General features: G+C 33.9%; 1 protein-coding gene and 1 pseudogene across 1 annotated transcript; one reads left to right on the forward strand and one right to left on the reverse strand.

The window, feature by feature from the left end:
- The first annotated feature begins 247 nt into the window (after positions 1–247).
- On the forward strand, positions 248–1,168 carry LOC131157703 (probable caffeoyl-CoA O-methyltransferase At4g26220; annotated as a pseudogene).
- A 1,797-nt stretch (positions 1,169–2,965) lies between these two features.
- Positions 2,966–9,446, reverse strand: LOC131158683 (deoxyhypusine synthase-like). Its single transcript, XM_058113550.1, has 7 exons — positions 9,183–9,446; positions 7,346–7,513; positions 5,764–5,982; positions 5,127–5,213; positions 4,871–4,979; positions 3,537–3,772; positions 2,966–3,311 (listed from the first exon to the last, which is right to left on the reverse strand). The coding sequence occupies exons 1-7, from the start codon at positions 9,444–9,446 to the stop codon at positions 3,219–3,221; spliced, it is 1,176 nt and encodes a 391-aa protein (XP_057969533.1). The 3' UTR covers positions 2,966–3,218.
- Between the last annotated feature and the right edge of the window lie 4,982 nt (positions 9,447–14,428).

A 14,428-nucleotide genomic window follows, 5' to 3' on the forward strand; every position in this document is an offset into this window, starting at 1 on the left:
ATTTTGATTTTCTTAGTGAAAATTTGTGTCATTGTTTTCGTGAATGTAGACTTTGTCGAACCACGTAAATCTTTGTGTTGTTGTTCTGGTTGTGTATTTTGATTTACTTGTTCTTTAATTTTTGTTGTGCATCTTCATTATCCGATCTATTATCACAACGCCCTAGAAGCCCTTTCGATGTATTATCCTTCACTGATAAAAAGAAAAAAGCTGATATTGCATCACCTAGAATTTGGAATATCTCACTTATTCAAGTCATTTCCAGGGCCAGCATGAATATAGCACCAGATGCAGGGCAATCAATGACCATGCTTTTGAAGATAGTCAATGCAAAAAAAACTGTTGAACTCAGAGTTTTCACTGGATACTCTCTTCTACTCACTGCTCTTTCAATTCCTGATCATGGCAGGGTCTGTAAGCATATTTATTATTATTTTGTTGAACTTATTTGTCTACAAACTATTAATTGTTCAAACTAATATTGCAGATTACTGCCATAGATCTGAGTCGGGAGACTTATGAGATGGGTTTGCTAAAAATTAAGAAAGCTGGTGTAGAACACAAAATCAACTTCATCGACTCACAGGCTCTACCAGCTCTTGATAAACTCTTAGAAGAGGTAAGGATCGATCACTAAATTTTCCATTTTTTTATGATTGACTCAATAGAAACTCTTTATTCCTCTGTTACCAATTTTCATATTCTTTAATCAAATCAATGTTTGCTTCTTTTGTTTATTTATTTATTTTTATTTTTTTGGTTCTCTTGTTCTGCTGCAGCACGAGAATGATGGCAGTTTTGATTTTGCTTTTGTTGATGCCGACAAGAACAATAATTTTAATTATCATGAAAGGGTGATGAAACTGTTGAAAGTTGGTGCGCTAATTGTCTAACACACTCTGCGAAGGATCAGTTGCAATCGCTGATGAATCATCTGTCCCAGAGGACATGAAACCGGCCAGGCAGTCAGCAATTGAGTTTAACAAGTCAGTGGCAGCTGATCCTCGCATTGAAATTTCTCATGCTCCATTGGGTGACGGAATCACTATCTGCAGGCGTATCTACTGACGCCAGCGTTTATATTTTTTCTCGCTCCTGCTTGCTGATATAAGCCTATTAGAACTCCGTACCATATTTTTACAATATAGAATACAAGTTGTTTATGGAAGTTGTTTGGATATGATTTATGTTTTCCCAATTGCATTAGTGGAAGAGATATGTGTTTGCTTCTATTCATTTGATTAATGCAGGAGGCCTTTCATTATCATTAAAATAACAGTTAATTCCTCTAGGCGTCCCTTAATAACTTCGAGCAATAACTGAGCTTTAGCTCTTGGCTCAATGCTTCAGTGCGTAAATGGGTTGGCTAAATGCTTCAGTGCGTGAATGGGTTGAAAGCCAGCTTTGCTAATTGGGTGGGCACATGACTGCACTTAATAGAAATTGTATAGAGGTTAAACTCCTTACTAGTTCAAGATAATAAAATAAAAATGAATCAGTCATTTTGTTAAAGCGATTTAATGGCTCTTCTTTGCCTCTAACCAATCAGACTTGGCAATAGTTCTTATTCCGTAAGTGGCTTATTAAGAGTCATCTTCAGACGGTGCTATCCCTGAAAATGATTCATATTAACGGTTTCCCAGGCCAACAACATGATTCAACGAAGCCCTATTCTCCATAACAAAGTGTTGCCTGCAAGAGGCTTCCTAGCTACCATTACCAAATTAGAAACTCCTCCCCTAATGCTTTGATGCTCATGGCCCAATCACAGGTAAGTCTTTTCATTTTTTATTTTTTCTTATGTCCTCTCTCTCTCTCTCTCTCTCTCTCTCTCTCTCTCTCTCTCTCTCTCTCTCTCTCTCTCTCTCTCGCGCGCGCGCAAGACCCCCACCCATTTTCAGAACAGCTCATTGCTCTGTTGTCTTTTGTTTTGTTTTCTTTTGGTGTTTTGCTGCGTGGGTATTGGTTTTTTTTTTTTTTTGGAATACGCACCGGGTATCCACGCGTCCATTTTACGGTTCACGTCACTAATTCTGCGCTTCTTAAAGTTGACCCCACAACTCCAAAGGGAAGGTAAATTCAGGAGTCCAGGGGCGGAAACGAGCCCGGGAGGGTTTGAACACCTAACCTCGTGAACGGCACTCCCGCAATCCGTACTACCACCTGAACCACACCCTGGGGGTTATGTGGGTATTGTTTTGGGTGGTGCCTTGGTTGCTCCTTTTTCTTTTCCTTTTTTCAAAAAATAAAATAAAATGAAAGTTTATTTTGTAGCACTTGTTTCCTAATTTTCAAATTTATTATCTAAGGAGATGTGGAGCTATTTGATTAGAATGTAGTAGTTGTTGTAATAGTAGTTATTATGGATATTGTTCAGAAAATTTATTGCCAATCATGCTCCTAAATTTCCATGAAATTGTCGAAATCCCTCTCGAAATTTTTGCTTTCCATCACCCTCAAAATTGAAATGCCAATCGATTTCCATCTTACATACTTCTGTCAAAATATGAATCATCTGAAATCTATCAAAATTTTCATGTGTTGAAATTTTTTACCTATAGAATAAATTTTCTTGGAATCAGCTCTTCATTAAGGCCACTGGGATGCTTGCCTAGGGTCCCAAACATTTTAGGGTCCTTAAATTTTTTTTAATATAATAATGTTAACATTATTATGGAATTTATATGTTTGGTGGATGGAGTGCACATCCAGTGCAGCTAAAATTATTTGATGTTCTTAGAAAAATTAATTTTAAATAAAAATAAAAATTAAATAAATACTAAGGGTCTCTAATTAAATCATTCGCCTTACCCCATATTGTGAAGAGCCGCTCCTGCTTGGAATTCAAGTGTGACATTAAGATGCAAAATGAAATTTCTCTCCTACCTTTTTTTTTTTTTTGTTAGAACAAAAGATTACTAGAAGAACTTCTGAAATTAGGTATAAAAGTAAACATACAAAAGTGTTCATGTCTAAATAATCTTTATTTGTATAACAAATAATATAACTCCAACATTATTGCATCATATTCATCTTTACTTTCACAAGATGTTAAATGCAACGATGGGGCTAGCAACACAACACTACATAGTCCATTTTTCTTTATTTGACACTCACTTGGATGCAGGAAATAAATTTGCTAGGGTTGTGAAGTAGCAGGATGATCTCACACCAGGTTTTAATGAAAAAAGCCATTAATAGAAGAAGCTGAACTTGGATTAGGGTTTGGCTTTGGGAATTGATTTATTTGCCCTTGCTGCGAATGTTTCAGCAACCAGCAGAGGGAAAGCAATGGTTGCATCACAGTGTACCTGCATGTATTCCATCAAAGAGAAGTAAAATCAACACATTAAAGTCATCCATCCTTTGTCTGCACTGTTCATCCAAGCGAAGCATAATTATGCTTCGGGCGTTGTGTTTGTTTTTGTGCTTCTTGTGTATGAGACTATAAGGTTTTTTTTTTTTTTTTTTTTTGTGCTTTTCTTGAAAGGAAAAAAACAACTGAACGTGAGGAAATAAAGAAAGAAGAAGAATACCTTGACCTTGAGGGCGGAAGATCGAATTTTACCCCAGGAGACAGCCTCGTCGGGGCGAGCGCCGGAGTCGCTGCCGTCGAACTCCTGAGCGGTGTTAATGTAGACGGCGAAATCGGCGCCGTTGCGCATCATGTTGGCGTTGCAGATGTGGTGCTTCGGCAGCCCTCCTCCCAGTATTATTATTCCCGTCTTCCTTGGAGTCGCGTGGACTGCCTCCCCGTCCATCGCCCTCACATCTTCGATCATCCAATTTCTATACCATCAATCTCCATTTTCCCCAGTTCATTCATTTTCTTTTCTTTTCTTTTTCTTTTTTCTTTTTTCTTTTTCATATATAAAAAAATATTCAATGTGGAAAAGGAATAGTATTATTTTACATGCTAAAAAATTGCTTTTTTTTTTCTTTTCTTTGAAATAGGTATATTTTTTAAGAAGAAAAATTATTTTTGCCCTAAAAAGTAGACAGTTATTCTAATTCATCTAATTAGGTTAGCATTATGCTATCCGTTAATCCACATTTAAATAATTAATCAAAATGGTTCAATTTTGATTTAATTTTTTGACAAATTAAAAACTTTATAAATTGATAGTCTAACAACATGATTCGTTTAAAGGTAAAATACTTACCTCCTTGAGGTTTGACAAAAAGATAACGAACTCCTTTAAAATTTTAAAAATTCCATTAGAAGAAGAAGAAGAAGTTTAAAAAATATTACAAACATCTCGAGTTTTTAAAAAAAAAAGATTTACCGGCCTCAAAACACTTATCTTTTACAAAACATAAGGGAAGATTTTTGTCTCTTTGACAAACCTCAACTGGTATGCTTGAAAGGTCCTTGTAATTTTTGAGATCTGAGGAGAAATTAGTATATTTTATCTTACATTTTATATAAATCTACAAACTCAAAACTCCCCATGTATGAGATAAGGTCTTTTTAATGAATAATAAAAATAAAATAAAAAAACATTTTTTTTCCTTCATTTTTTTTCCTCATCTTAATAATAAGAAATGTAAGAAAAGACATTCATATCTCCTGAGATTGGTAAAAAGACAGTAACGTTCTTTGAGATTTCAAAAATTACATTGGTCTTTCCTAAGGTTTATAAAATATTATAAACCTAATTTTACAAAAGATACAAACTTTCTCTCAAAAGACTCGTCTTTTTACAAAATACAAAAGGAAATATGCAGAGGACTACTTAAAATCTTAGAGAATATCACTATTTTATAGTCAAATCTCAGAAGATATTAGTATCTTTTACCCTTTAATTAAATCATGCCAAACCCTTACAATTATTAATTATACTAAGAGAGGAAGTAGATGCTAAATCACCATGGACAATGTCGAGGATGAGACCAGGAGGGTTGCGATAGGAATGAAAGTACAGCATGTCTCCAATTGACCCATCTGTTATGGCTGGGCAATATACTGGAATATTGTTCTGCAATTATTAATAATTAACTAATTAATTGAGGATGAAAACTAATTAAAATGGTGATTAAGAAATGAAAAATGAATGAAATTACGGTAATGATGTGGGGTAATTAATTGATTAATTAGAAGATGCACTGAAGGAAGAGTGGCTCACCCTGTAAGCCCAGTACAGGTACGAGCTCTCATTGTTTATTTCTTTCCCCAGTCGAGCTATTAACTTTGACGGCGTCCATAATAGTCTCTGTGTCCGCACCACCAAACCAAATCTAGATGAGATTAATTGGACAGAAATTAAATTTAAAATTAAGTGAGTGATGAACAAAATAAATAATTCTGTTTTGGTACAAGGGAGATGAACAAAATAAATAGATAATAAATAAATAAAATTAATAACTCTGTTTGCCCCTGAAAGACCGCTCGATCGAGTTGTAAGCAAGGTTTAACTCTTTGAAACTTTAACTAAAGATGACTAACCCTCTTGCTCAAATATTAATTCAAGTATAAATGAGTGAATGCAAAGATAGGCTCATTATCTTAGTGGACTAGATGGCGGAGGGGTGGGCACGGTTCGGTGAACCAAACCATAATCCCCAAAATATTTTGGTTTGTTGGAAAAGGCGAAACCAAACCGAACCTTTTAAACAGTTAACAAAAATTTACTCGACCAATATTTTAGACCGATATTCAATGGTCTATTACACGTATTTATAGCATATAGTCCTCATAAAATCGAACCAAATCAAGCAGACAACCATCTTAATTATTAAACAATGGGGTGGTAAATTAATTACCTCGTTGGATTGTTCTTCCAGCATGCGATCAAGAATGGGCATGATCCAATCCTCAAATTTGCAGTAGTTGTCATTAGGGACCAAGAGGTTGCCAATGCGGTTGAGGCCTTTAGAGCGGAGCTGAGCCCCTGGGAGTGCGAAATCTCCCTTGTATGTGGGTGCTTTGCACTTTATCAGATCTTCCTCTATTCCCCCCGCTGTTGTCACCAACACATCCACCTGCTCCCTTCCAATCCAATGCATCAATACTAACTACTATAAAACGATACTCCGAGAGGAGGTAAACATCTTATTCTCATCCATTCTCTCTTACTGTTACAATCTAAATTTCTCATAATCCCTAACTTAGGCATCAGGGTGATCCTCCAAAGTACACATCGGGCCTTTCAAGTCATTCTTGTTTGACTTCTTACTGATGATTGCGGTCGAAGATCAATCTATATGCGCCATTCAATTTTCGGCAACAACAGGAGAGTATATTTTTTTACCTTAAATTTAGATTTGATTGAATTTGGATAAATTTTAATATAATTTTATATTATATTTTATTCAAATCTAAATTTGAGGTCTCTTGAAACACAGGATTAGTGCATCAGTTTCGGTACAGATATCCACTTGAATGTGAGTTTTGTTACTCGAATAATTGAATTCGAGGCACCCGATCGAGTTTTCGACATGGCTGCTTTTGCTGAGCTATCTTATGAAGAGCTTTGAAATATATTTGAAGTGTTTGAGGGCATGGATTTCATGCCTTGAATTTGGATCGATTTGTATAGATTTTTACGACGCTCTTAATATCATTTCATACTGCATTTTATCCAAATTCATAAAAATTTAAATCCAATACTTGAAATTCAAACTTCCAAACACAGGGCAAGACTATTTATACAACTTTTATTTTTAAGTTATTAAAAGATATCAATTTTGTACGGTGAGTAAAAGGAGGAGAGAGAATTTGTGCCCTCAAGCTGTCCTCCGAATTGAGTTCATGATGAATAACATAACTTTTTATTATTATGAATATTATTATAGAAAGGGTAAAAGATTGATAAAATATATTGAATATCTCTTTTCAAATTTAGCAATATATATATATAGATATATATATATATATATAGAGAGAGAGAGAGAGAGAGAGAGAGAGAGAGAGAGATTTTAAAATTACATGGACCTTTGTAGAGATTCGAAAATGAAAAAAAAAAACATTGACTTTTTCTCTAAGATTTTAACAATAATGCAAACCTTCCTATACATTTAATTTACAAGAGGAAATATAAAATGTCTCAAAAATCATATGTGCACGAAAATTCGTGTGATATTTTTCCAAACTTAAAGAAGTTTCATTTATGCCTTTTTATCGAATCTTAAGAAAAATTAGTATCTTATTCCTTTATTTAAATTATTCTGTTCAAGCAAAGAAATTAGTAAAGGCATGTTTGGGAACATAAATTGTGGAAATTTTATTCAAAATTATCTATTTAATTTTGGAAAAAAATTGAATAAAAATAACAGTATATTTTAATTAAATTTACAAAAATTAAAGCATAAAGTCTCATCCATGAGAAGAGTTTAGCAGACTCACCATGCGATGCTGAACCAGATAACGAATGGTCTCTCTAACACCAGAGGAAATGAGATTGGAAGTGAAACCCAGGAACACCTTGCATTTCACCGATTTTCTGTAGGTGTCATCCTTCACATGGTCACTCCCATCCAACTCAATTGACTCGTCGGCAAGACTCCAATCCAGCTGCAATTAATTAATTAATTAATCAATTAATTGTCCCATTAATCAATAATTAATACTTGGTCAAGGCCACTTTCTCTAAAAAATTTGAGTTAGGTACCAACAAAGGAGCAGAGTTGCGGGTTTTTACTAGTAGTGTTCGGCTTTGTAAGAGTTGGGATATTATAATATTTGTATTGAATGCCACTCAGAATTGGTGGTGGGATGGCTCACATATGGAATTTGTTCCTCCTGATACTTATGGGACTTTTGGGAATTATTAGAGAATGAGTTACAAGGTCTTCGGTTCTCTATAAAGCACCAATTTGGATAAAGTAATCAGGTGGCAGATTTATTGACTCGTCAAAGTGAGGGAGGCAAGACGGGGAGATATTTTATCAATGATGTGTTGCCGAGTAAAATGAGAGGTCTCATTCGTATGGATAAGATGAGTATTCCAAGTTTTCGTCTTTAATTGTACCATTTGGCTTTCTTTTCCTCTTATGTTTGCAGGTAATTGATATCATTTTGCAGGTACTTTGTTTATGTTTTTCTTTTTTTTGGTTTTGATTCCATATATGCATATTTAAATTGTTTTAGTTGGATGATGGTATTGATTTTTTTATTATTGATTTTGATGTCTGGGATGATTTTTTATAATTTATATATAAATCTCATGTGGTCTACTTGTAGCCACAGTATTCTTCCGTCATAAGCGAGAGTTATCAATAAAATTAGAATTTCATTACAAATAATAATAATTAATACTTGATCAAAATCATTTAAAAAAAATTAAAAATAATAAAAATCAATCTGTGCAACGATCGATGGATGATTACATGCAATTGGAGTTTTGCAGCTATTAAACCTTTAAAGGATTACTTTTATACTATAAGTCTATGAAATAATAAATGAATTAAAAACAAATACGAAATAAGAAATAAACTACTTTCCAGTGTGTTACACTGAACTTTAACTTCCAATCAAAAAAATTAAAAAAAAAAAAATTATACATATAAACTAAGTGTAATGTTTCATGCATGCACGCACGCACAGCATGTGTTTCAAAAAAATTAGTTGTACAATTATATTTTTAATCATTTGGCCATAAAATTTGGTCATAAAGTCTCATGTAAAAGTACTCATTCCTATATATATTTTGTTACAGTCCAAATTTTTGTGTTAGCTTAATTTTAAGAAAGAAAAAAGAAGACCTAAGGAAGACAGTCTCCTCCTATTAGATCAATTGAACAAATTGCAGTACATCATTTCGAACACACCCAATATGATTTATACTCAAATGATGAAGTGATACGAGAGTGATTGTAATTTGGTAGGTTACAAAATCATACATAAAAAAAGTACCATTCATCTAATTAGTCTTTCTTTCACAAAAAATTAGTTTTTTTAATTATAATATAAAATCGTGCTTATCCAATATGTCAAATTTATAGTATCCTAACAAATATATTTTAAGAGCATGCACAAAAGGATTGGCCCTACACACTTATACACGTGAGAGGATCGACGGTCGTGAGTGGTCGAGACACAGCCAGATATATATATATATATTAAGAGGGAAGTTTAATGATTAATTAATTGCAATAATGAATATCTAAATGATGGAAGGGGAGAGGGAGAAGTTAAACGAAATGAAAAGAAAAGAAACGAAGAAATGAATGGATTAAATTACCATGCTATGAACAACTTGAATGGCGTCGCCAAGGTTGGAGGCTTGGAAGCCGGTGGAGAGAAGAGAGCGGATGAGCTTAGGGTAGTCCACGCCTTGGTTAAAATCGTAACCCTCTATCTTTATGCTCTTCCCTTCCAGTGATTCCGACTCCTTGAACACTGCTGACCTTGCCCCCGTCAAAAACTCTTCTTCTAATTTTGCCCCTGCTGCTGCTGCTGCTGCTGCCGCGGCCGCCGCTGCTGATTCATCCTCAGTACTGCCCATGATGAATGAATAATGATGATGGGATCAGTATCACTACCACCCCGGCCTGATCAGATCCTTCTCGACGATTCTCTGCCCGCCCACTGACCTACCTACTTCATTCATTAACAGTTCAGCATTTCAATCTATTTGGTCACAAGCACAGAGCCACTGATCCATCTCATGCACGCATATTTAGGTGAAATATTATCCAACAGCAGACTTATTATTTAAGTGCATCACTTGAGTATCCCAAGGATCTTAAACACTTTCATATCAATATATGTATACATATATTTTTGGTTTATTATTTGATGAATTATTAGTTAAGTATGCAAAGATTTCCAACACCTTTATTTGTGTGTGTGTGTGTGTGTGAGAGAGAGAGAGAGAGAGAGAGAGAGAGAGAGAGAGAGGGTGTGGGTTGGGAATTACCTGAAGGAGAATATGTAGGGGAGCAGGGCAGAAGGAGTAGAGTAGTGTAGTGGTGGTGAGAGTGAAGTGAGGAGCGAGGAGTGTTGGCTGCCCTGTTATATATATGTCTCCATGTCTTTGGGGTCGCCATCATCTGCCGGGCCCACATGATGCTCCTTTCATTTTTAATTTTTGTTTTTCTTTCTTTTTTGTTTGTTTTTAATTTATCGACGATGGAGTTGTTGCGAGTTGTCGGTCCGGTTTGCTTTAAATTATGGTGAAAGACAAAGACCTCCAGAGGTTTCAAAAATATCAAAACATTTTTTCGAAATACTTATTCTTACGTTTCTATGTTTTCCATAAATTTTCTGAACAAGTTCCTAAAATTCTTGAAACTTTAAAAGAAATTTTTGAAACCTAAAATAAAAAATTAGTATTTTTTTATTAAATCTTAGGAAAAGTCAATAACTTTTACTCTTTAAATTAAAATTTTTATTATTATTTTACCCATTTGTTTTATTATGAAAAAATAATAATATATAAATAAAATTAAATTTTATATTAATTTATATAATTGGATAAAAAACAATTGCACATGTAACTTCCTCCTTTACTGCTCGAGTGCTGGAGACAAGAGTTTGGTCTCGTAAAATCATTAATTTACAATAATCGTAGTTGTCTTGTTACAACATTAATTTCTTCCTTTAATTATTTTTTTTACAATTTATTCTTCCTATGTATATGGATTTTTAATTGATTAGAAGCATCAATTATAAATTTTGAATTTAAATTTACATAAACTTAAGTAAAATTAAATATAGTTTATATATTATTGTTACTACTAAGAATCACATGACTTTTGTTAAATCGTCCTTGATCATGATCACCTGAAAGGAATCAAATAAGAATAGTTTGAAGGACTCGGGATGTACTTCGGGAAATCACTCCTATGTCTAAGTTAAGGAATGAGTGGTTCAAATTGCAATAGTTATCATTAACCTGATACCAGTCAATTGTACCAGCTTCATTATCAATCACCTGCGGCAATATTCTTCTAGTTAGTAAAGATAGAGCACTCCAGCATTCTTTGATAAACTTGATTTCTGTTGTAGTTTTGTTATTTTTATTCTTTCAGTTATAATTTCTGTTATTATTATATGTATATAAATATCTTGTAATACATTCTGATGTAATTTATAGAAAGTTAAATTTTCCTCATCCATTTTAATATGGTATTAGAGCACTTTTGAATCTCTTTGAATTCTTTTGAACTCTCTGCATTTTTTTTCGAAACTTAGTTGAAGCTTTCATGGCATCCGCAAATTCTTTCACCTTTACAAATTCACCTATTGTGAATGATTTCACTAATCCCTATTATCTGCATCACAGAGATAATCCTGAAATTGCTCTTGTAACTACACCTCTTACTGAAACAAATTATCATACATGGAGTCGTTCCATGATTACTTCTCCCCATGCCAAAAACAAGCTTTCATTTATTGATGGTTCTCTTCCACAACTGAATGTCAATGATCCTCTTAGATCTACTTGGGGGCGCTGCAATTCCATGGTTGTTGCATGGATTACGAATTCACTATCTAAAGACATTGTATCTAGTGTCTTGTTCTCTGATAATGCAAGAAACATATGGCTGGATTTGTAACAGCATTTTTCAAGAAGCAGTGCACCGCGGGTTTATCAATTGAAGAAATCGATATTAGATCTTTCTCAAGGAAAATTATCCATCACTCAATATTACAATCAATTGAAAACTCTCTGAGATGAGCTTCAAACTTACCGTCCAGCTCCTTGTTGTTCTTGTTCTCCGTCTTACACCTATGGAGCACTTCAGAAAATATTTGATCGTGAGCAATTTGACTACACTATTCAATTTCTCATGGGATTAAATGATTCATTTTCAGCCATATGGGGACAACTATTAATGATGGATCCTTTTCCCACCATTAACAAGGCATTTTCTCTTCTTCTTCAATAAGATGAAGGCCAACGATAGCTTACATCGGCTTCTGCTCCAATCTTTAATTCTGTTGCTATGATTACAGCTGCTTCACCATCATCAAATATTTCCAAATCTTTCAAGAAAGACAAGCCTATATGTTCTCATTGTGGAATTTCAAGCCATACAGTTAATAAATGCCGCAGACTTCATGGTTTTCCTCCAAGTTTTAAATTCAAAAAATCCAAAAGAAGTATTTCTTCTGCAAATCAAGCCACTTCAGAAGTTCATACTTTACCTTTCACTCAAGAACAATGCAATCAATTGTTGGCTCTACTTCAACCTTCACCTCCATTGTCTTCAACTTTGGTTGCATCAACAATTTCTATTAGTACTCCTTCTTTAACATCAATGTGTATGACAGGTATATCTTCCAATTGCTCTTCTTTTTGGTCTTCTTCCATTTCCTCGATCATGGACACGGGTGCAATAATTGATCATATGGTTAGCGATATTTGTTTTTTAACTACCATAACTTCTTCAGCTCAATCTTTTGTTAATCTACCAAATGGCACTCATGTTTCTGTGGCTCATATAGGAACTGTCTCCTTGACACCATCTTTAATTCTACATGATGTTTTTTGCATTCCCTCCTTCAATTTCAACCTTATTTGCGCTAGCAAATTATCATCATCTTCAGCATGTTGTCTCATTTTTTCTTCTTCTTTCTGTTATATTCAAGACTTGCAGCTGTAGAGGACGATTGCACTGGGCTAACTGTTTAATGGTCTCGATTACCTGCTTCCCTTCTCAAATGGAAGTCATTCTATTTCATCAACTTTATATCTTCTTCTTCAAATAATGTACACCAATCATTTGATCTTTGGCATCGACGATTAGGTCATCTTTCTTTGATTACATATGTTACGACATTGTATTTCTTTTTCACCTTCAAATAATCATGAATCTTGTAGTGTTTGTCCACTTGCAAAACAGCACAAATTGCCATTTCAACTTAGTAAATATGTATCAATTTTTAATGTTCAATTGATTCATGCTGATATTTGGGGTCCTTTTGCAACTCTTTCATTACAAGGTTTTCTTTATTTTTTGTTTATTGTTGATGATTTTTCCAGATGCACATCGATATATCTCATGAAATCTAAATCTGAAACCCGTATGCTCCTTTATTCATTTTTCGCATTAATTCAAAATCAATTTCAAACCACAGTTAAAATTACAAAAACTAATAATGGTTCTAAATTTGTTATGTTAGAGTTTTATAATTCAAATGGCATTATCCATCAAAGATCATGTGTTGCTACTCCACAAAAAAAAATCAGTTGTGGAAAGAAAACATCAGCATTTGCTTAATGTAGCAAGAGCAATTCGTTTTCAAGCTCATTTACCACTAGTTTTTTTGTCTGATTGTGTTTTGGCTGCTGCATACATCATAAATCGGACACCAACTCCTCTTTTATCAAATAAAACTCCTTATGAAATTTTATTTGGTAAACCTCCTTCATATTCTCACATGCAAGTTATTGGTGTGCTCTATTTTGCTTGTACTCTTCCTTTTAATCATCATAAATTTTATGCATGTTCTTGTTGTTGTATTTTTCTTGGTTATCCTTTTGGCATCAAAGGTTACAAATTATTTGATTCACCAACTCATCAAATTTTTGTTTCCCATGATGTTATTTTTCATGAGAATGTTTTTCCTTTTGCTACTGTACCATCTAACTTTCTTACAAAGCCATCAACTTCTGCTATAGTTTTACCTATTCAGTCACCAGATATTGCTCCTGATGAATCTATTTTTTCATCTAACACTCCATCTCTAGTCATTAGTTTACCTTCATCCTCCAGTCCATCTAACTCAAATACTATTCCTCTTCGACATTCAACAAGATCACGACATCCACCTTCTTATCTTCGTGACTATCATTGTTCTTTGGCCAGCAATTTTACCTTAGTTCCTTCTCCTCTTCACAACTCAGTTTAAAATACTTTAGGTAACCCATATTCTTTATCTTCTATTTTTTCATATTGTCATCTTTCTTCAGTTTATCATTCTTTTGTGTTAAATGTTTCTATACAATCTAAACCTTAATATTATCACCAAGCTGTTAAAATTCCTGAATGGCATAATATTTTAAATGCTAAGCTACAAGCACTTGAGGAGAACAAAACCTGGTCACTTACTTCATTACCTCATGGTCACAAGCCTATTGGTTGCAAATGGGTGTATCGTATAAAATATAATTCCAATGGTTCCATTGATTGATTTAAAGCTCGGTTAGTAGCTTAAGGGTATACTCAAAAGGAAGGTATTGACTATTTTGAAACATTTTCTCCAGTTGCTAAAATGGTTTCAATACACTATTTATTAGTTGTTGCTACCACCAAGCACGGGTTTGTTCATCATCTTGATGTAAACAATGCATTCCTCCATGGTGATTTATCAGAGGAGGTTTATATGAAGTTACCTCCTGGTTATAGAGTTAAAGGACAGAATGATTTGGTGTGTCGTCTTCATAAAAGTCTTTATGTCTTAAATCAAGCATCACAACAATGGTTTTCTAAGTTTGCTATGACTCTCATTGCTTACGATTTTTTTCAGTCTAAATCA

The sequence above is a fragment of the Malania oleifera genome, chromosome 6 (genome assembly GCF_029873635.1).
Source record: "Malania oleifera isolate guangnan ecotype guangnan chromosome 6, ASM2987363v1, whole genome shotgun sequence".
Taxonomy (NCBI): domain Eukaryota; kingdom Viridiplantae; phylum Streptophyta; class Magnoliopsida; order Santalales; family Ximeniaceae; genus Malania; species Malania oleifera.